The following is a 23,254-nucleotide window of genomic DNA, read 5'->3' on the forward strand; positions in this document are numbered from 1 at the left end:
CAGTAGTGTGAACCAGGCAATGGTTTCTTTATTACTAGTTAAAGAGAATAGTTATATTGTACCTATAATAAGTATCAAACACTGCCATCCTTTCTCCCTCTGCTGGCCATCTCTACACACTACAGGGTTTATGCTTTGTCTTATTTGGTATGTTACAAACCTTTTTTATAGATTTATTAATTATAAAATTATTTATGGATTTTTAATTTGGCGAAATATGCTGCGATTCTGTGCTCCTCTCACAATTTTCTTAAGAGATAAAATATAATCTCTATCATGTTCAGGAAAGAGTACACAGTTAACATGTATTTGGCAGAGTTTAATATACAAAACAAAAACACATTTCAGACATTTACAAATACTTCAAAATAACTTCATGACATCATCTCTGCAGTTTTCAGACAATGAGTCTGACAACGAGGATCTAAAATGGTAAAAATACAAAGGTCAATGTTCTAGAACAAACTGCTTGAAGTGTTTTTGTTGCATTGGATAGTCCAATGAGAAAGGTATTTCTCAACAGCATAGTGTTGCATGCTGGGAAGCAATTTAATTGTAAACAATGGACGTTGCGGAGATCAACTCTACTGTTGTTAAAGCAAGGCCAATCCCTGGGCTGGGAACTTTCTTTTAAGGCAAAAGAGACTAGAAGAATTTATTCAGAAATCCATGTCACCCTTCATCTGCTTTTCTCGAGATTCCACCCAGGCTTTGTTTAGTGTCCTCTTCATCTCATCATCTCCGTCATCATATATTTTCTTTAAAACATTCATAAGACCGGCACTGGGGTCTCCATCTGTGTCCATTGCGGGTTTGCTAAAGGAAAAAAAAAAAAAAAAAATTGGTAATTGAATGGACAAATGTAATGGGTATTATATAGCCTGTAGTGGTAGTGAATTCTGTACTACCACTTGTACCTACAGGTAAGTCTACAAGTAAAGTTTACCTGTAAGTACTGTGAAAATCTCCTAAACGTGTACAGTTTAGGAGATATTTAGAGTGCATGCAGACAGTAACGTTACCAGACCTTCAGAGCCCGTGCCGTAAACGGCGGCTCCATCGCACATGTGCGGGAGTGACGTCATTGCACCCCCGGCCACTTATGTACCTGGAGGACATGAACCCGGAAGGAAGACTGGGGGAAGATGTCAGCACGCTCAGTGGTGACAATGTGGTGCTGGAGGGCTTTGTTCTAAGGCAAGTCTCTCATAATGTGCTAGTATGCAATGCATGCTAGTACATTATGACATTGCCTTGCAGTGGATTTTTTTTTAATTTATTTTTTGCTAAAAAATAACTTAGAACCCCCAAATATTATATATCTTTTTTTTAGCAGAGACCCTAGAGACTAAAATGGCAATCGTTCCAATTTTTTCTGTCACGCTGTATTTGCGGTCAAATGCAATTTTTTTGAAAAAAAGACTTTTATGAACTAAAAAGGATTTTTTTTTTAAATCTGCGCCATTGGCACCTGAGTAAACGAAAAGTGATGTCATGACATCGCTTCTGGGTTACTAGATCCGAGACCCGTTCAAAGCCAATTCCGGTTCCGTTCGGGTCTTCAGCCAGCCGGCGGACATGTCGGCTGGTTGCTCAGGCCTCCCGGTGGGACAGGAGGAGATGACCCCGGTACAGCCCCTTCAATCCAAGGCAGCATATTTGCATATGGTCAGCGTGAAGGGGCTAATACCGATTTAACAATCCCACAATTCTTATGCACATTTCATTTAGACTGAAATACTTGTCTGCACTAAGGCCTGATTCATATGCATTATTAGTGCTTTTTGCATTTTGCACATTTGCACTACAGTCCATTGAACATGGTTTCCTATGGAACACGTTCTATAGTGCAACTATGCAAAATGCACTAAAAATGCATTAGGTGTGAATCCAGCCTAACAGGAAATTTTGTGGATTGTAAAGAACCCTGTTTTTCATTTTCATTTGCTGTATTTTTCGGACCACAAGACATACTTTTTTCCCCCAGAAATATGGAGGAAAATGCCCCCCCCCCCCCCCCGTGGGCACCGGGCGATCCCCCTGCTCTGCCAGACACAGAAAACATAGCATTCGGCTGCTTGGACTGCTCTGTTGGCAGATGGGATAACATCAGGTAAGGCTGTGTTTGTTTTTGGGACTTTAAATGAGACATGCAGCTGGGAAGGTGACACAACATGGTAATGATATGAATGTCTGATAATTGCACCATAAATACAATTATCAGACATTCATATCATTACCATGTTGTGTCACCTTCCCAGCTGCATGTCTCATTTAAAGTCCCAAAAACCCCCACCTCTTTGTTTTTTGCATGCAATTTGGGGATGGAGGTACATTTTTGTAAATGTCCTCATATAAAGTCCCATTTAGTTAGTTTTCCTTTTTTTCAAGGCTGTGTTTGTGGCAATGGTCAGTCTGCATTATTGGTCAGCCTGCGTTTATGGTAATGGCCAAGCTGCATTTCATGGGCACTGGAAAATATTTTAGTACACCATTTGGTTCAGAATATTTTTTTCTTGTTTTTCTCCTCTTAAACCTACAAGCGTGTTATGGAGCAAAAAATACGGTATTTTAAACTTTTCCAATAATTCTGAATTTTTCCGCCGTAATACTCACTCTTTCTCTTTTGTCAGTTTCTCAACTTGCGTCAAATATTCCCATTTGCTTTCAGATTTTTTCCTTAACATTAGGAGTACAGTGTCTGTCTTCACCTGCCAAGAGAAAAGAAAGTATATTTGAAGAAATTCCTATCTATATGGCAAAATGTCAATTTAGCGCATTATTCTCAAGCACCATTTAAGATAATACGCTAGGCTGGTGCCCCCCCCCCCCCCCTCCTTGTTTTTGTTGTTTCCTTTAGTATCACAGATTTCCCTGATCAGAAGGGGGCTGCAAAGACATGAGTGGATTTAGATGCAAAGTGCGGATTAACAAGCCTCCTTGTTTTCAAGAACCTTTGTCATGTCCAGTAACACTTGAGCACTAATGTGTTGTCTGTTTTTTTATATGGCAAAATGTATACAAACTTGCAGGATCACAAATTCAAGCCGAGTTCTGGAATTCCGAGCAGCTGGAAATCAGTCATATACACCAACATTTTTTGTAATGAGTAGCAATATACAAAAACAGGACTCACTTTTCTGGAACTGTTTTCAGGTGCGATTGGCTTCAGAAGATTATTTATTGTCATGGTATGATTCTTCCCATTGAGATCCTTCACCAATAAATCAAAGGATCTGTAAAACAAAAAAAGTCAAATATCACAATTATATATCTAAAATGATAAGAAAATGTACAGTTTGCTTTGCTTTTCTATTTAAAATAATCTGATTATATATAGCATCATGAGTCTGGGTTTCATAGCAGACCTTTATGTACACACGGTCGGATTTTCCAACGGGAAATGTTGGAAGCGAGCTTGTTGTCGGAAAGTCCCACCGTGTGTATGCTCCATCGAACATTAGGCTAGGTTCACATATATGTGGGTCTGGTTTTGGTGCAAAGTCTGGTGCAGTTTCCAATCAGCAGTTCAGGTGAGACTCATGTTCGAATTTTACACTGAAACCACACCTGAACCAGACTAAAAAATCCACAGGACCTTTTTTTTTTTAATTCGCACCATAACTGGCCCACATATATAAGAACCGGCTTAATTGAAAGCCGGTCTGGTTCACATGTTATGCGAATCGGACGCGTTTCAAAATGCATCAGATTTGCATATACAGTGGAACCTTGGATTACGAGCATAATTCGTTCCAGAAGAATGCTTGTAATCCAAAGCACTCGTATATCAAAGCGAGTTTCCCCATAGAAGTCAACAGAAACTCAGATAATTTGTTCCACAGTGACTTCTATGGTATGCAGTACCACATGTGGCCAGGGGTTGGGGGGGGGGGGGGGGGGCTGCCCCGGAGACCCTCGGAAACCATTTGGATGCACTCGGAAACTGATCGTTTCCGAGTGCATCCGAGCGGCTCCGAATGTCACCGGTGCCCCCGCACCTCTGGCCAAATGCGGTACTGCACATTGCAGAGGCTTGAATCCTGCTCGTTTTGCAAGACAACGCTCGCAAATCGAGTCAGGATAAAAAAAAAAAAAAAAAAAAAAAAAAAATATATCATCTCGTATTGCGAAGCGCTCTTTAACCACGTTACTCACAATCCGAGGTATTACTGTAAGGGAATCGAGCCTTACCCTAAAGGTCATGTCACGATGCCCTGCCTACTCTCCCTCCCGCTTGGTGCCAGTGCCCACCCACTGAGAAACTGCATATTTGCATGCGGTCAGCGCCAAGAGGTTAAATAAGTAATTTGTTTGTGCTGCAAAGCAGAACTTCTGCATTTCTTGCCTTGGCAAGAATTGCATTTTTATTCTTCTTGCTCCTTGCGTGTGCAAATGTGCCAAGCAAGCCCTGTGGTATAGCTAAGTATACGCAGGTTTCCTTAACCATCTGCACACACATAAAGGTTCCCACGCGTGCACAAAGATGGAAGTCCCAAAGCCTCCCCGCCTTTGCGCATGCATGGAAAATCACCTGCAGGGTTGCAGATGTGCTGCCGTGTTCTGCCAGGACCCAAAGGCCAGCAGAGCCCATCGGCACATCTGTGCATGCGTCATAATGGCGGTGCTGGGGCAGGCGGAGTGTAAGTTGCAGAAGTTTCACTTTAACTAGAAATGCTATATATATATAATTTTTTATATATATATAAAAATAATATACATACACCTATTTATATATTTGGACACGGCACAATTTTCATACTTTTGGCTCTGTATGCTAGCAGAATAAAATTAAAATGAAACAATCCAAATGAATTTGAAGTGCAGACTTTCAGCTTTAATTAAACGGGTTGAACATAAATATCAAGTACACATTTTAGGAACTGCAACCATTTTCAGGGGCTCAAATGTAATTGGACAAATGAATATAATCATAAATAAAATTTTAATATTTTGTTGAGAATCCTTTACTGGTAATGACTGCCTGAAGTCTGGATCCCATGGACATTACCAAAGACTGGGTTTCCTCCTTTCTGATGCTTTGCCAGGCTCTAACTGCAGCTGTCTTCAGTTGTTCTTTGTTTGTGGGTCTTTCTGCCTTAAGTTTTGCCTTCAGCAACTGAAATGCTCAATTGGGTTGAGATCGGGTGATTGACTCGACCATTGCAGAAATTCCACTACTTTTCCTTCAAAAGCTCCTGGGTTGCTTTTGCAGTGTGTTTTGGATCATTGTCCATCTGTACTGTGAAGCGCCATCCAATGAACTTTGCTGATTTTAGCTGAATCTGGGCTGATAATATAACTCTAAGCACTGCAGAATTCATCTAGCTGCTTCTGTCTCATCATCAATATTCACCAATGACCCAGTGCCACAGGAAGCCATGCCATCACACTGCCTCCACCATGTTTTACAGATGTTGTGTGCTTTGGATCATGAAGCTGTTCCAAGCCTTCTCCACACTTTCTTCACGTCATTCTGGTACAGATTAATCTTAATTTCATCCGTCCAAAGAATGCTTTTCCAGAACTGGTCTGGCTTTTCTTTTTATGTTTTTTGGCAAAGTCTAAACTGGCTTTTCCATTCTTCAGGCTTATGAATGGTTTGCACCTTGTAGTGAACCCTCTGTATTTGCTCTCGTGAAGTCTTCTCTTGATTGTAGACTATGACAATGATACTCCCACCTCCTGGAGAGTGTCCTTCACTTGTCTGGATGTTGTGAATGGGTTTTGCTTTACCATAGAGAGGATCCTGCGATCATCCACCACTGTTGTCTTCCGTGGACGTCCAGGCCTTTTTATGTTGCTGAGCTCACCAGTGCGTTCTTCTTTCCTCAGAATGTACCAAACTGTTGATTTGGCCACTCCTAATGTTGCTGCTATCGCTCTGATGGATTTGTTTCATTTTTGAAGCCTTACAATGGCCTGTTTCACTTGCATGGACTGCTCCTTTGAACGCATGATGTAGGTTTACAGTAATAGGTTCCAAATATAAATACCACACTTAGAATCAACTCCAGACCTTTTACCTGCTTAATTGATGAAGAAATAACAAAGGAATAGCCCACCCCTGGCCATGAAACAGCTTTTGATTCAACTGTTCAATTACGTTTGGTCCCTTGAAAAAAAGGGGCGGGGGGGGGGCTATTCTTAAGAGCTGTAATTCCTAAACCCTTCCTCCGATTTGTATGTACATACCCTCAAATTAAACCTGAGAGTGTGCACTTTCATCCCATATCCATTATAGAACTATAGCTTGAATATGTTTTGGTAAATACCTGAAAAAAATAAAAATTGCACCTGTGTCCAAATATATATGGACCTAACTGTATATGTAAGCTGGGGCACTGGAGGCCTGTGATGATGTCTTTGTAAATCCTCTCTTTCCTGGAAGGGACTGAAGATACGTGAAAGCATTATAAGGAGAATGACAAAGTTACTCTAGGGAACAGTTTTAAAACCACCAAATACTGAAAAATATCTGCAATTTTTTTGTATAATTTGGGCTATTTCTAAACGCATTATTATGCTTTTACTATTTTGCAAAGAAAGAAAAAAAAAATAAAGATTATTTTTTAATGCATAGAAATTCTCCGGCAAGAATGGATAGCAGTAGTTGTCTTTAGCAAGTTCTCACTTTTAGTCTCTTCATTCTGCAACAGCAACAAGACAGAATCTGAGCAACTGATCTGATCATTTCTTCCTCATTATAGTTTGATTCATGAGATGTACGGTACATATACATTCACTGCTGAACTAAGAGGACCATATTAAGACATACCAAATTGTTTTGCACACTTCCCACAATCTTACTATATGTATCTGAATAACCACTTCCCTTTGTGTATAGTCCACATTATCTGTGCTGTCCAGGTTGGGTAAACATTATGTCACCTGCATCGCATCCAGGCCATTATTATACCATCTCTCCAATTACTTTTTATTCATGGGCACCATCAAAACACCTTTACCTTACCTTTCTGTGAACTGGACTTGCACATTATCAGCTGGAATATTCTGAACATCCTTCAAAGTAATATAGAGTTTAACAAACTTGTCAGATTGATCCCAACCTGGGAGAGAAAAAAAAAAAAAAAGACAGTGCATAAGTTATCAGTACTAGTATGCAGTTTATGAACTCCTCTTAGTTGAAGGCTAACCCAAAGTGCACTATAGGATATCAACCCCAACATGTCAAAATTACATTTAAGTAAATCATATTAATTTCATAAAAAGGCAAAATAAGCTGGCCTTTGATGGATCAAAATTTGGTTGGTTTAACCACTTCAGCTCCGAAAAAATTTACCCCCTTCTTGACCAGGCCATTGTACTACTGTGCTACTTTAACTGGTAATTTTTCTGTACCCAAACAAAATTTATAGCATTTTTTTCTACACAGAGAGCTTTCTTTTGGTGGTATTTGATCACTAATTCATTTTTTTATCATATAAACGAAAAAAACGACCGAAAAATGTTTTGTTTTTTTTTTTTTATATATTACTTCCTCACCTATACCCCTACCTACCCCCCTCCTCCCGGACCTTCCCTGCTAGGTTCCCCCCCACCTATCCCGCTGTAACCCTGGTTGAGGATAAACGGACTACAGGTATATTCTATTAATGCAAAAGGCCTAAATACACCAGAGAAAGACGCATGCTCATGACTGATTTAAAACGGGCAAAAGTAGATGTGGCCTTCATTCAAGAAACTCACTTTAAAGAGGACAAACTTCCTGTTCTCAAGAACAAATTTTTTCCCCCTAACATACCATTCTACCAAGAAAAATAAACCCAGAGGAGTTTCCTTCCCTGTTGGCCGGTGGACTATCTTGGACCCTGCAGGACTCCATGTTAGACAGGGAGGGATGCTTTACATTCATCAAGGGTCATATAGGTGACGTGCAATTGACATTAGCGACTATATATGCCCCAAACGAGCTTTAAGACACCTTTTTAAGATGCACCCTCTCCAAAAACAGAAACACACTGGAACAGATCTCAGAAGAAACTACAAATTTCTTCATCAACAAAATCGACAACATTCGGAAATCAATTCAACAGAAAAAAAAAAAACCAACCTCACTCAACTAAAGCAAAAAGAGGATAGCGACACGAACATCACACAACCACCGGCAATCAGGCTTCCGCCCAGGCCATGGCACAGAAACAGCACTTCTCAAAATATGGGACGATGCCCTTGAAGCAGCAGATGACAGAGAATCATGTCTCCTGGTACTGTTAGTCCTCAGTGCAGCATTTGATACAGTGGACCACAATACTCTACTTGTCTGCCTCACAGAAGTAGCAGGAGCCACAGATTCTGGTCTAAAATGGTTTGCATCCTTCTTACAAAATCGCTCTCCTAGTTTCACTGTCTGAGCATTCACCTCTGAAACCCGCGCAATCTCCTGTGGAGTCCCTCAGGGTTCACCCTTGTCACCAGTGCTATTCAACATCTACATCCGCCCACTCCTCAAAATCATCGGACCTCTGCTTCCACTCATACGCTGATGACACCCAACTATACTTTCGCATCACTGGACAAAAAGACCACCATCAGCAATTAGATAAATGCCTCACTTTGATAGATGACTGGATGACCATTAGCTCCCTCAAACTCAACGGTTCAAAAACAGAACTTCTCCTACACGCCAACCAAAATTCCAAAACCAAGACTCCGTGGACACCTCCCACCATCTTTGGACAGACCATCTCTCCAAGCACCAAAGCCAAGAGCCTCGGAGTTATCTTTGACTCAGAAATGACAATGGATGCACAAACAGGATCAGTAGTTAGCGGATCTCACCATCTCCTCCGCCTGCTACGTAGACTCATCCCCTTCATCCCAGAAGAGGACAAAGCAGCAGTAGTTGGAACAATCATCAATTCACGACTCGACTACGCAAACTCGCTCTACATAGGATTACCCCAATATCAGCTTGCGTGCCTACAGGTCAACCAAAATGCGGCAGCAAGACTGCTAACAGGAAAAAAAACCCTGGGAGTCCATTTCTCAATGCCTGTGGAGCCTACATTGGCTAACCGTAAAGAATCGGATCACATTCAAGACCCTCTGCCTCACCTACAAATGCATACAAGGAAACGCTCAATACCTTTGAGAGGAAATAAAACACTACACACCCAATCGCAATCTTCGATCATCTAACCAAAACCTCCTCCTCATTCCCAAATACCGCTACAAAGCAAAGGGAGAATGAAGATTTGCAGTCCAAGGACCTCGGCTATGGAACGCTCTTCCGACTCACATCCGCATGGAAGAAAACCATCTGGCCTTCAGGAAAAAACTCAAGACCTTCCTCTTCTAAGAAGCTGACAACACTAAACGCATTTAGTGCCTTGAGGCGATTCAGTTAGCATTTGCATCGCTTTACAAATCATTCATTCAAGCTCTCCGACTTCCATGAGGGGCTCCTCATCCTCGGGGGAGACTTTTACGACCCTCTAAACCCAGCGGTAGACACCTCCTCGGGCACTTCCTCTATCCCAAGCTCCCAAAAACGCATTGCCCAAACCCTACACGGGGCCCAGCTGATTGACGCGTGGCGACTTCAACACTCGGGAGAAAGAGACTATACGTTCTACCACCCCCATAAAATCTACACGAGAATAGATTACTTTCTAATTCCTCATGGCCAACTTCATGAAGTGCGGAGTTCCTCCATTGGCCTGCGGACGTGGTCTGACCATGCCCCCATCTTTCTGACAAATGCACACTTTAATACCCCCTCACACAAACCGCACATTTGGCAATTGAATGAAAGCCTTCTACAAAGGGCAGGAGGTCCTAAAGGAAGTAAACAGGGAAATGAACTGCTATTTTCAAACAAATACCACTGAAGACTGTAGCCCAGGAGTAATATGGGAGGCCCATAAACCACGGAGCTTGAATTAAGAGGGAAAGAGAGGGACAATTGGAGCGGCCAATTGTCCAAACACAGCATAAACACTCCACTAGCCCCCTATTAGAAGCGGAACTGGCTTCTCTCCGCAACCAAAATCAATTACCTCCTTGGCTACAGAGCTAAAGCGGCGCAACAAAGATGCCGCCTTACGGCATACGAATCTAGGAACAATTGCAGGAAGGTTCTAGCCAGAGCAGTCAGAGATATTAAAACACAAACTTACATCCCCCACAGAAGGATACCGACTGGATCCAAAGTTAGTCTACTAAACCAAATATCTAAAGCTTTTAGAGATTACTACGAGACCCTATACAACTTGCCGACCCTGTCAGGTATCCCTTCCCTAATAGAAGACTATATATCCTCTGCTCAAATGCCCGCACTGACATTCGAAAGCAAAGCCGAACTAGATACCCCGATCACTCCAGAGGAACTAGAATTAGCAATCAGCTCGACCAAACCAGGTAAAGCTCCAGGACCAGACGGGTTCACCCTTCAATATTATAAAGACCCTACTCCCGATCCTTAGCCCCCGCGTGGTACCCTTTTATAACAACCTGGGACAGACAGCGGCCCTCACCAGAGACACCCTAAAGGCACACATTACTTACATCCCAAAGGATGGTAAGGACCTGACCATATGTAGTATCTACAGACTCATTTCCCTTCTAAACATCGACCTTAAGCTGTTCACTAAAATACTGGTGACCCGGCTAGCCGGAAGCATGCAAACCCTAATCCACCTAGATCAAGTAGGGGTTATTCCCACAAGAGAAGCCAGAGACAGCACAACGAAAGTGCTAAACCTCATTCACATTAGCTAACCAGACCCATACACCATCTAGATTTGTCAATACCAACGCTGAAAAGGCGTTTGACCGGGTTCACTGGCATTACATGTTTGCGGTACTAAAGCACGTCGGGCTAGGGGAAACTATGATTAAATAGATTACCCAAATTTACTCAACCCCTACTGCACAGGTCAAAACTAATGGTATCCAATCAGATCCCTTCCAGATCACAAACGGAACTAGACAGGGTTGTCCGCTGTCGCCCCTCTTATTCGCCCTATCCCCAGAGCCATTCCTATGCAAAGTCAGACTGAACCCTGACATTCAAGGTCCCACGGTTGGAGACACTCAATACAAAGTCTCAGCGTATGCTGACGACTTACTTTTCTCTCTCGCTCCCGAACCTCCTCCAAGAATTTAACATTTATGGAACTATATCCAAATTTGAAAATTAATTATACCAAATCAGAATCAGAATCAGAATACCACCCTCATGTCCACACTCCGCTCTAGTTTTAATTAATCATCCTCTAGGTACCTCGGTCCCAGCTGACCTAACCCGCACTTTCGACCTGAACTTCCCACCCCTACTGATCAAGACCCAAGCCCTGTTAGACTCATGGCAAAAAGGTCTGCATTCGTGGTCTGGCAGATGTAACCTGATTAAGATGTGCATCCTACCCAAATTTCTATACTTACTACAGACACTTCCAATCTCAATCCCCTTGCAGTTATTTAAAAAATTACAGGTGCAATTTAATACTTTTATTTGGGCAAACAAGAAACCGCGCTTACCCTGCATACTTCTGTCCCTCCCCAAGCTGAATGGGGGCCTGGTGGTTCCCGATGTGAGGAAAAATTACCAAGCTGCCCACTTGGGCAGGGTCATTGATTGGTGCCGTCATCAGGAGTCTAAATTATGGACACAGTTAGAACAAGCACAAACACAAGTTCCGCTTGGCAGTGCTATTTGGTGTTGTGAACATCTACCACCAAACCTGAAGAAACACCCAACTATAGGTAAAACAATCCACATAGGCTCACAAGCTTGTTTCACACACACTTGCTATCCACGACCGAATCACCCTCAGTTCCCTCCCGGGGTGGACTCCCAAATCAGAGACATGCCGTACACAGCTAACCGCACAAGGGCACAACACTTTTTGATAAACGGCTCCTGGCCCTCAATTGCAACACTTACATTTGCAACAGGTCCATTTAAACTGCCATTCTGGACCGCTCTCCAATTAAGACACTACCTCACATCTATACCTAATCCACAATGTTTTAATAAGCCATTAACAATATTCGAGGAAACCTGTACGACAGAAGATACCCTTTCCGAGGGTGTACAGTCTCTTGATCTCTCCAGCGGAGGACATGACGTTGAACTTCATAAGTAAGTGGGAAAGAGACCTGGACCGCACTTTTACTTCAGCCCAGGTCCAACGCATAATAATGTTCACCTTAAAATCCTCCATCTGTACTAAAGTACAGGAGACAAATTACAAGCTCCTAACAAGGTGGTATCTCACCCCACATGCTTTTTACATCCGCTACCCAGAGTCGTCTAAAATCTGCTGGAGATGCCTGAGAGATAAAGTCACGATATTGCATGTGTTTTGGTCCTGCCCTAAGCTTACTTTTTTCTGGGACACAATCAGAGCAACCATTCAGAAATTTACAGAATACAATATCCCAGACAATCCGGCGTTTTTCCTATTACACGTCTCTACCATGTCGGCAAAATTATACAAAAAAATTGATTGTACGTCACCTATTAAATGCTGCTAAAGCCTGTATTCCACTCTGTTGGAAGAACCAAACACCGCTAACAGTGGCAAACTGGATTCAGAAGGTGGAAGATGTTAGTAAGTTGGAAGACCTAGTGCTTTTTGCGAGACACCAACAGGAAAAATATAACAAGACATGGGCGATATTAAAACAATTCATTCTCTCCCCAGAGGGCACTGCCCTCAGAGCTTCCTAATAGAACAGACACCATGGTAAGTCTGAACCTCAAGACCGTCCTGAATCAACCAGGGCCCTAGCTTGCCCCACCCTAATAACCTACCCTCCGTTCTCCTTCCATTTATCCCACCCCCCTCCACCTCTGTGTCTTCCCCCCTTCTTACCTTCCCGTTTTTTGTTTTTTTAATGCAAGCACGCAAATAGTTCACAAGCTGGATGTTGGAAATGGAGAGAGGAGGAGGAAAGGGAAAGAGAACTGTTACTTAATCTCTTAGGTGGATAAATATAAATATGTATTATACATATTAATGTATCCTTCACCACCTAACACTGACCTAACAATGATGCAATATCTGTAACGAAACTGTAAGATCAACTGTAACTATGAAACCTGACTGCTACTCCTCTCCATACTGCTGTTTATTGTGGTGATGTTGTATGCTTGTATTGCATCGTCTTTGCCCACGTTGGGGCGTTAATAAAAAAAATATATATATACACAGTAAAACCTTGGTTTGAGAGTAACTTGGTTTGAGAGCATTTTGCAAGACAAGCAAAATGTTTTAATAAATTTGACCTTGATATACAAGCGATGTCCTGATATAGAGTAGCATCATGTCACAGCCGAGTATAAAAAAAAGAAGAGAGGAGCCTCTAAGTGTAGCAATATGGTTACATTTAATGAAGGTACAACATATAGAAACTTACTGCTACACTTAGAGGTGCCTCTCTTCTCTTTTATACCCTGTAAAAAAAAATGCTTTGATATACATATACGTGCTTTGGATTACAAGTATGTTTTTGGAACAAATTATGCTCGCAAACCAAGGTTTTACTGTATTTAGGAAAAAAAAAAAAAAAAAAATCTAATTTCTCCATAAATTTAGGCCAAAATGTATTCTGCTGCATGTCTTTGGTTTGTATGAAAGTTATAGCGTCTACAAACTATGGCATATATACACTAGAATTTTTTTTTATAGTAGTAATGGCTGTGATTAGCGACCTATATGATACAAGTGCGATAATGCAACAGACAATCTGACACTAACTGATGCTGGTGGCGGTGGGGGGGGGACTGACTAACTGACATCACCAGTGCCACTAATACAGTGATAATACTATCTGGGAAGCCAGTAGTATATATTATTACTGTATTATATATTAGAGTATTATAAAATACAGTATTATATAGTATATCATTGTTAGGCACACAGAGTTAACTACGTGCCTAATAATGTTTACTAGGTGTGCCTAGTACTGTTTTTACTGAGTGATGTGCCGTTTTTTACTGCCTTTTTTGCATAGAGAAAAAAAAAAAACTAACACATCGCTGCTGTCTGTATCTGTGTTTATCGACACAGGGCTCACTTTTGTCGTTTGCACAACCAATTAGCGGGTTTTACGGCCATAAGTCATTGACCAGAACCCATTGATAGGCTTGTGCTGTAGCGAATGACAGAACATCCAGGGCGGTGGGGCGTGCGCCCCCTACCCGGAAGTGCTGGATGATGTACATGCACATGATCCAGTGCAGCAAGGCCAGTCTGCCACAGTAAATCTGCTAGCGGTTAAAGTCTATGGCCAGCTTAAAGCCTCGTACACACGATCAGATTGTTGGCAGACTTTTGTCCGAAGGGCATGTGTTTGGATTTTGTCTTGCATACTAACGGCACACAATTGTCGGCCAACAAACACAAATGTAGTGACGTACTACGGGGAATTTCAGCTCTTGACCGCCACCCTTTGGGCACCTTCTGCTAATGTCGTGTTTGGTGAGCATTTATTCCAAGCATGCGTATTTGTACTTTGGACTTTTGTGTGACGGACTTCTGTACACATGATAAGAAAATCTGACAACAGACCGTTGTCCACCGAAAATTTAAGCCTGCCATCCAACATTTGTTGGCCAAAGTTGGACAAAAATTGTCTGAAGGAGCATACTAATGGTCAGATTTTAGGTAAACAGTCTGTCATCACACAATTCCCTGCCGAAAATCTGATCGTGTGTACAAGGCAGAAGACTAGCTCTGTAATGCTGGCATCATTAAAGCCCAGTCTCCCGAATTTCGATCCATGTGTAGCCATTCCTGTTCAACAAAAGTCGACCATTGAGGAATTCCTCTATCCGCCGTGCTTTTGTGGAAGGAGAAATCTGTTTGTTCAACCAACTGGCTAAACAAAAGACAAATCATCTATGGCCAGTTAATGACTAGCTATGTAAAGCAGGCACCATTAAAACCCACAGAGTTTCCCCTGGCAGTATATTATACTGTATATATCAGGAGTAGGCAACCCCCGGCACTGGTGCCGTAAGCAGCACACAAAGCCTCTTTTGCCGGCACTCGACTCCCTCTCCATCAGCAGAGCAGTGCAGGGAAGTGTCAGCGAGACATTAATGTATTCCAATTTTAGAATTCCCCACGCCGCACCTGCACTGAGGGGGAGGCACTGTGCCCCCACACATTGTAAAAGATGGGAAACATTGTTTGGTTCTCTAACTTTGCTGTAGCTGCGATCATCAGCTTTTGTGACGGGGAAGAGATTGGGTGCACAGTTCTGCTGGGAGGGGGGGGTGGTCCCTGTTTCCAGGAGGACTGTCATTGGCCACTGCTAAAGCCAATCACAGTCCTGCTAGCTCCACCCACCATCTGGAGGAAGATGACTCGCTTGGTTGCCACTAACAATCTCAGAAAGAGGAGATTTCACTGTGATTGAGAAAACCACAATCAGGTGACGGTGGGTGGAATTATTGTTAAGCTTTTGGGAACTTTGTTGAAATTATTCCTGAGCCTTTTGCTTCACTTACTACTGAACCCCTGCACTCTGTGTCCCTTTAAGCCACAGCCAGTATTTATCGCAATGAAAATCACACCCAAGTTTTCCTGTGGCACAGAGCGCCGCACTTTTGCTCAGCTGCGGGGGCCCAACTTATGATCCTGCACACAGGCCCACTGCTTTCAGAAAATGCCCCTGCCCTGAGCTCATCATTGCACATCCATTCCAGATGCTTGTATGTGACATCACATACAGGCACGTGGGCGTAATGCAAGAGTTGGATCAGCAGGATAAGTGTGCCAGGACAGGTAGATGTGTCTCATCTCTGCTTCCTTTCACCACTCTGCATATCACACATATCATAGATGAGGGTACAGCGCTGAGGAAAATGAGCAGATAGGCTTAGTGTTAGGACAGATGAGAAGGTGATTCAGTAGTGAGACAGATGAGCATGGGGGTATGGCGGTGGAGAAGATGTGCAGGGGGTTGCAGTGGTGGGGCAGATGAGAAAGGGGGTTACAGTGGTGGGGCAGATGAGAAAGGGGGTTACAGTGGTGAAACAGATTTGCAGGAGGGACAGTGATCTGAGGCGTGAGAGTGCAGGATGTTAATTTTGCACTACTTAAGTAGTTCACAGCATTTATAAAAAAATCCTTTTCATGATTGAGAGTTTGAAGTTGACATTTTTTTTTATAAAATCGGTACGCTCAATTTCGTTAAAAAAAAAAAAAAAAAAATTGCCACACTGTGCTCAAAAGGTTGCCTACCCCTGTTATATACACATACACGCATATATACTATACTCACCTATTTCTGAAATAGCTCCCATTTCCTCCCATTTCCTAAAGCCACATCGCTGGACCATGGGCAGGTGAGTGTCTAACTATTAAAAGTCAGCAGCAGCTACACTTTTTGTGGCTGCCGATTTTTAAATGGGTGGAACTCCGCTGAAGATTGCCAGGCCTAAGCACTGCTACGTGGAGTACAGCTAGACCTATGCAAATGCTGACTTTCAGAAAATCTGTATGTGGTTATGATGACCAGGATAATATGCTGATAATATAAGAAAATTACAAGAAAATATGCAACACATAATAAAAGACCTATTTTAGTTTTTTTGCCATAAGCAAAATAATTCCCTTTCATGTATAGTGGATGTTCAGGCAACACCTAACACTAAACTTGCACTCTGCCACATTTTAAACCTAATCTAACCCTGTAAAGCAAAAATCACTATACTTGCCTATTCTGCAGCCGATCCGGTCCGGTCCTAGCATCAGCAGCGGCTTCAGTGTGTACAAAAGAAGCAGCCGACAATGGAAGCCCCATAGTAAGTCTATAGGTTACGTCACTTCCCAACTATTTGACAGCTGCTGTCGGTCCTCTCCTGCACACAGTTTCCGCTGCTGGAAGCCGGACTGGATTGGGTGCAGAATAAGTACAGCAGGTAAGTACAGCGATTTTTGCTTTACAGGGCTAGATAGATTAGGTTTAGAATGTGGCAAAGAGCAAGTTTAGAGTCAGTTCGTTTTTGTCTGGACTTACACTTTAACGCATTCTAAAACCTCTAATGCATTTAGACCTCATAGGGCTACAGCTATGGGTCCATTCTCATGCCATATTTGTACAGTGATTATGATGACTGCATCCTGTTCCTCACGAAGGAAAGGGACAGGGTGTATTTTAATGAAGTGCTTTCTGCTCACCATAGTTGCAAATTTTCACTGTATATGTGCTGGACATAGGAGGGACAATGGCAGATGGCTTCTGAACTTCCATGGACTCTCCTGTTTGTTGTTGCTGTTTGTTAGCGATCTCGGTCTCCAGTTTGCGTTGCTCCACGAACAGCACATCTCGTACTCGTTTTCTGGTCGCCTTTTCCAAAAGCTGCTTGACTTCTTCCAGGTCCTTCTGAAGCTGGGTGGAAAAACAAAAAACATGTCATTTAATTTCCAGTGCCTATAAGTGCCAATAATATGGAATTTAGCAAGGAAAGCTCACCTTGCCAATTTACCATTTAAAGTGGTTCTAAAGGCAGAAGGTTTTTTATCTTAATGCATTCTATGCATTTAGAGTGTTACTAAACCGAGGACCCTGCATTCACTATATCTGGTCTTCCACAGTACACAGAACATGGAATTGCAATTATTTTAGTGAATATAAACTGCTAAATACCTTTTCTCTTCAGCAGGAAATAGCAGTCTTGCGACTTCAATCAGTGTCTGGTTAAAACTTGTAGGAGGAGTTTTCATACTGCATTGGCTGTCCTATCAGGATGCAGGACCCCTGACCCTCTGTCTGGACAGTGCTGGAAATCATTTTTCTTTTCTGCATAAATGACCATTTCTTCAGCAATCCTCATGACACATTCAGGTGTTTATGTTAAAGTGGTGTTCCGGCCGAAATGATACTTTTTAAATAAAAATGCCCCTATAATAAACAAGCTTAATGTATTCTAGTAAAGTTAGTCTGTAAAATAAAGTCTGTTTTGTTAGTTTATAGCCGTAGTTTGTTATTTTATAAACTTACAGCAGGCCGTGGCCATCTTAAGTGTGGGCATCTGAAGCCAGACTGTATTTCTTCCTGGATCTCATCCTTGCAGATCTCGCACATGCTCAGTGCAGCACAAGCAGTGTAATAGGTTTCAGGTCAGGTTTCCATAGCAATGGCAGTTTCAGAGGAAGTTGCCGCCCCTTCCCAGAAGGCATTGCAAACAGGAAATGATGCGATGGGCCACGGCCAGGGAGGAGGAAGTGAAAAATGAATACAGCAGATATACAGTAGGTGCTGAGAAAAAAAAATTTAAAAATATCCAATTCGTTTACAGTGCACAGTTTAGTGAGGGATGCTGAAGAGTTGTAAAAGTGGGTGGAACTCCACTTTAAAGACACTTTGACCGAATGGGGCAAATTGTCAGCCTACTTTACCAGATTATCGCCCGCCTATTTATACTTTTCTGCGCTCCCCGTCACTCTGTTGGTGCCATCGCAGTTACCAAGTGTTTGCAGGTATGGGGGGAGCATGGCTACTCAGGACTAAGCGGCCCAATCACCAATCCCAAACACTGTCACCTGAGGAAGAGGATGACATCATCAACCCTGTGATAGCTCAGATGTGGAGCTTACAGGGGTTTGACTCCTGGAGAAATTGAGTGGTGAAGGAATGCTGGGAAGGTAAGTGTAAGTGGGGCGAAGGTGAACTGGACTCTCTTTAACCACTTCAATACCGAACACTTTTACCCCCTTCCTGCCCAGGCCAATTTTAAGCATTTAATGCCCTGATTATCAATGTCACCTGTGTGGATTGCCGCTTACCGGCTCTCCTCTTGCGCTGTTAGCGTGCGGATAGGACTGCCAATAACCAGTAAATCCTGTTTACACTGTGATCAGCTGTGATTGGACATGGTAAAGAGCTGCTGTGATTGGCTGATTGGGTGAATATACCACCCCTAAAACGCCCCCGTCATTGAAATCAATGGCCAGCGCTGCCGAAGCGCCCCCACAAAGCATTTCGGCAGCAGCACTTTTAACTCTTTTTCAGCCGCTAGTGGGGGTTAAAAGCACCCTGCTAGTGGCCGAAAAGCGCTGCAAAAACGACGGTAAAGCGCTGCTAAAAATAGCGGCACTTTACCGCCGATGTCCCCCCCCCCCCCCCAGTGTGAAAGTGTCCTTAGAGGTGTGCTTATGTTAGCTGCTGTTCATGTGATCAGGTATGACTCCAACCATTGGAGGGCTTACAAGTTGGGAGCTGACATAAGCATACTGACAAATGTGACAGTTATCACTAGAAGCATGCCCTTCATAGAACTGTTTTGGGAAAACATTAAGGCTTCATTCACACCTAGGCGTTCTGGATCATGGGCAGAATCGCCACGATTCTGCCCGCAATTCAAGAATCACAGCAAAATGCGGAACGCATTTGTGATGCCATTATTACTTAATGGCAACCCCAAACACAGTACGATTTTGCCGCAATTGTCTAGCGGCAAATCGCGGTAAAAATTGTGGCCGCAAACGCTCCTGGCTCTGTGCCAAGATTTGGTACATGAGCTTCTTTTTGAGCATTTTTGGAGCGAAGGGAGGCCCATTCAAATTAATGGTGCTGCTCCAAAAACGCTTAAGTAAAAAAAACAAAAAAGAAGCTAAAAAAAATGAAAAAAAAAAAAAAAAAAAGCAAGCGGCTGTAGCTGTCGCTGCGGATCCCTCAGATGTAAATGAAGCCTAAATCTGTGGATTTAGTTCAGCTTTAAAGTGACACTAAACTCTGCTATAAAGCTAAACTAAACCCTTCTATCCTTTTCAGCCAAGGAAGCTGCCATCTTGGCCTTTGTGTGACCTGCAACTGCCATGATGCTGCACATGTGATCAGTTAGGACTCCAGACAGTTTGGTTGAGGACAGAAGCAGATGTAACAGTTAGCATTCCTGGCACGTGCCGGGAATAGAACTGTTACGTAGATTTGGCTAGATAGATTTAGTGATGCTTTAAAAAGAAAAAAAAATTCTTAAAAACTGTAACTAAATGCAGAACTTTTTTTTAGTTTTGGATGGAGTGAAGAGGGATTAGAACACCCGTCAGTTTTTATTGCTGTCTGTGTCCCCGCTGGGGAGATTCGCCCTCTCTATTTGTCCTGTTTACCATTATCACTGAAAGTAAAAGAAAATCCCAAACTTTGGGTTGTCCCCCAGAAAAGTAATAGAGGGGAAATCTTCAAATGGGGAACATTCCTTGAGGACCTGGGGGTCCCCAGGGAATTTCCTTAATCTGCAGGGATTTCCTTTCACTTCCTGTTTGGCTATGGAACACAGATGGTGAAAATAAACCTTAACTTCTCCCTTGCTCTCCCCAAAAATGGAAAAAAAAAAAAAAGTTTTGCCTATAGTTCTACTTTAACCATGAAAGGCTCCACAAGAGCGACATGCTTTTTTTTCCCTGCGTTCACAGTACACTTGGATGTGAATGGAGCTTTAGTGTCACTTTAAAAAGTGTCTTTAACCATTTCCTGACCGCCCACCACAGATATACTGCGGCAGCGCGGCCACTCTGTGCTAGATCACATACCTAGTACGTGACCTGCCACCGCCGGTGACCCGCTTCTGCTGTGATCTCACACATAGCGGGAGCCTAGTGGCGGCTACCAAGGACTCCATGTCTGCCGCCACCCACCGATTGTACAGTACACAGGCAGATTGTCGTTCTGTGGGGAGGGAAGGCATGGATCCTGTGTTTCTGCAAAGCAGGAACACGGATCTATGCCTTCCCATAGTAAAAGCACCTCCCCCCACAGTGAGAAAGCATTGGCTAGGTACACAGTTAACCCTTTGACCCCCTTAATGTTAACCCCTTTCCTGCCAGTGTATATTTCTTAGCACTGATCACTGTATTAGTCTCACTGGTCCCCAAAAAGTGTCAAAAGTGTCAGTTATGCCGCGTACACACGAGCGGACTTTCGACAGACTGAACTCTGAAGGACTTTTTGACAGCGTTCCGACACAACGGACTTGCCTACGCACGATCACACCAAAGTCCGACTGATTCGTACGTGATGATGTACACCGGACTAAAATAAGGAAGTTCATAGCCAGTAGCCAATAGCTGCCCTAGCGTCCCTTTTTGTCCGTCGGACTAGCATACAGACGAACGCAAAGGTCTGATGAAGCCCACACACGATTAAATTGTCCGGCGGATTTGTTCCGTCAGACCTTTGCTGTCGAAAAGTCCGCTTGTGTGTACACGGCATAAGTCTCCGATTTGTCTGCTGCAATATCACAGGCCCTCTATAAATCGCTGATGTACGCTATTACTAGTAAAAAAAAAAAAAAATATATTAAAAAAAAATAATTTATATATCCCGTAGTTTGTAGACGCTATAACTTTTGCGCAAACCAATCGATAAATGTTTATTGGGATTTTTTTATACCAAAAACATGTAGGAGAATACGTATTGGACTAAACTGATGAGAAAATTAGATATTTTAATTTTTTATTGGATATGTTTTATAGCAAAGTAAAACATTTTGGGTTCTTTTCCACCAAAATTGTCTTTTTTCTGTTTATAGCGCAAAAAAATAAAAAACGCCGAGGTGATCATTTGTGGGGAAAAAAGGACATCAATTTTGTTTGGGTACAGTGTCGCACGACCGCGCAATTGTCAAAGTAACGCAGTGCTGTATTGCAAAAAATAGCCTGGTCATGAAGGGGGTAAATCTACAGGAGGCCAAGTGGTTATTCTAACACTCCCCTCCCCCCCAGACTGACAATGCTAGTGAACAAAGGTGTCTTTGTTGCTCCTTCATCCAGAGTGGAGACACCCTAAGACAGAAATGTTACTGGCCAGATCACTAGGTGAAAAAAGGAATAAAAAAGTAAAAACTAATGCAGATACCACATCTAAGGATTGGTAAGACATTCTTGTTTTACTGCAACAAGGTGACTGGAAAGCGCGACTCGCCGTCATTGTACGTCGGTCTGTGTATGTGATCTAGTGCCCACGGGTCTGGTGGACTCGATGTACGCCGGGGATCCACGATCGCTGTACACAGAGGCAGAACGGGGATCTTCCTTTGTAAACAAGGCGGATCCCCATTCTGACAGGGAACATGTCAGAGATCTTCTGTTCCCAGTGATCTGAACAGTAATCTCTGTCATGTCCCTCGTAGCCCCCCCCCCCCCCACACACAGTTCAAACACACTTAACCCCCTGATCACCCCCTAGTGTTAACCTTTTCCCTGCCAGTGTCATTTATATATTGATCAGTGCATTTTTATAGCACTGATCAATGTGATAATGTCACTGGTCCCCAAAAATGTTACCCCCGCAATGTTGAAGTCCTGCTAGAAATCGCAGATCACCGCCATTATCAGTAAAAACTATTTTTAAAAAGTCCTTAAATCTATCCCCTGTTTTGTAGACGCGATAACTTTTGCGCAAACCAATCAATATACGCCCATTTCAATGTTCTTTTACCAAAAATATGTAGAAGAATATAGATCGGCCTAAGCTGAGGAAGAGATTTGTTTTTTTTATATTTTATTTTGGACATGTATTATAGTAGAAAGTAAAAAAAAAAATTCTAAATTGTCGATCCTTTTTTGTTATAGCGCAAAAAATAAAAACCACAGAGGTGATCAAATACCACCAAAAGAAAATTCTATTTGTGGGGAAAAAAGAACATCCATTTTATTTGGATACAGCATCGCACGACCGCGCAATTGTCAGTTAAAGTACCGCAGTGTCGTATCTCAAAAACATGGCCTGGTCATTAAGGGGGTAAATCTTCGGGTCCTTAGTGGTTAAATGCCATGCATAGTACAGGTCTGGGCTGTCAGGTGACTTGGAATAGAATTCTAGGAGTTCCAAGTTCCTGACCCCAGAATCTCCAGCCGGCTCTGGTCATAGAGACATAACACAGAGCGGACACATGACTCCATCCTTCCCCCTCTACACTATTCCCTCAATGAATGGACACCATTGTCTCCTCTTACCTCCAGTACAGCAGAGTCCATGGCGGAGAATGACTGAACCGAACACCACACACCGTACTCTGGTCCCTTTCCGCCGCTGCCACTGACGTCACGTCACACGCCCTCCTCGTCCCCGCCCCTCGTTGGGGGTTTCCTACAGGTGACGGCTTCTAGAAAGTACCAGATTCTCTCCAGTGCGGCCTGGACGCGACGGCGGCCATTTTCTCGGAGTCCGCTGTACTCGGGGTATATAGAAAAATATTTTTGAACCAACTGATAATTATAAAATAATAAACAATCAATGCGTCTCGTACGGCTACTGTATACTATGTTTC

General features: G+C 42.8%; 1 protein-coding gene across 1 annotated transcript; it reads right to left on the minus strand.

Annotated features, from left to right (window-relative positions):
- Positions 1–304: 304 nt before the first annotated feature.
- Positions 305–23,152, minus strand: CACYBP (calcyclin binding protein). Its single transcript, XM_073593422.1, has 6 exons — positions 22,941–23,152; positions 17,163–17,373; positions 6,974–7,070; positions 3,137–3,236; positions 2,617–2,711; positions 305–816 (listed from the first exon to the last, which is right to left on the minus strand). The coding sequence occupies exons 1-6, from the start codon at positions 22,959–22,961 to the stop codon at positions 660–662; spliced, it is 681 nt and encodes a 226-aa protein (XP_073449523.1). The 5' UTR covers positions 22,962–23,152; the 3' UTR covers positions 305–659.
- Positions 23,153–23,254: the final 102 nt, after the last annotated feature.

The sequence above is a fragment of the Aquarana catesbeiana genome, linkage group LG07, assembly GCF_042186555.1.
Source record: "Aquarana catesbeiana isolate 2022-GZ linkage group LG07, ASM4218655v1, whole genome shotgun sequence".
NCBI lineage: Eukaryota > Metazoa > Chordata > Amphibia > Anura > Ranidae > Aquarana > Aquarana catesbeiana.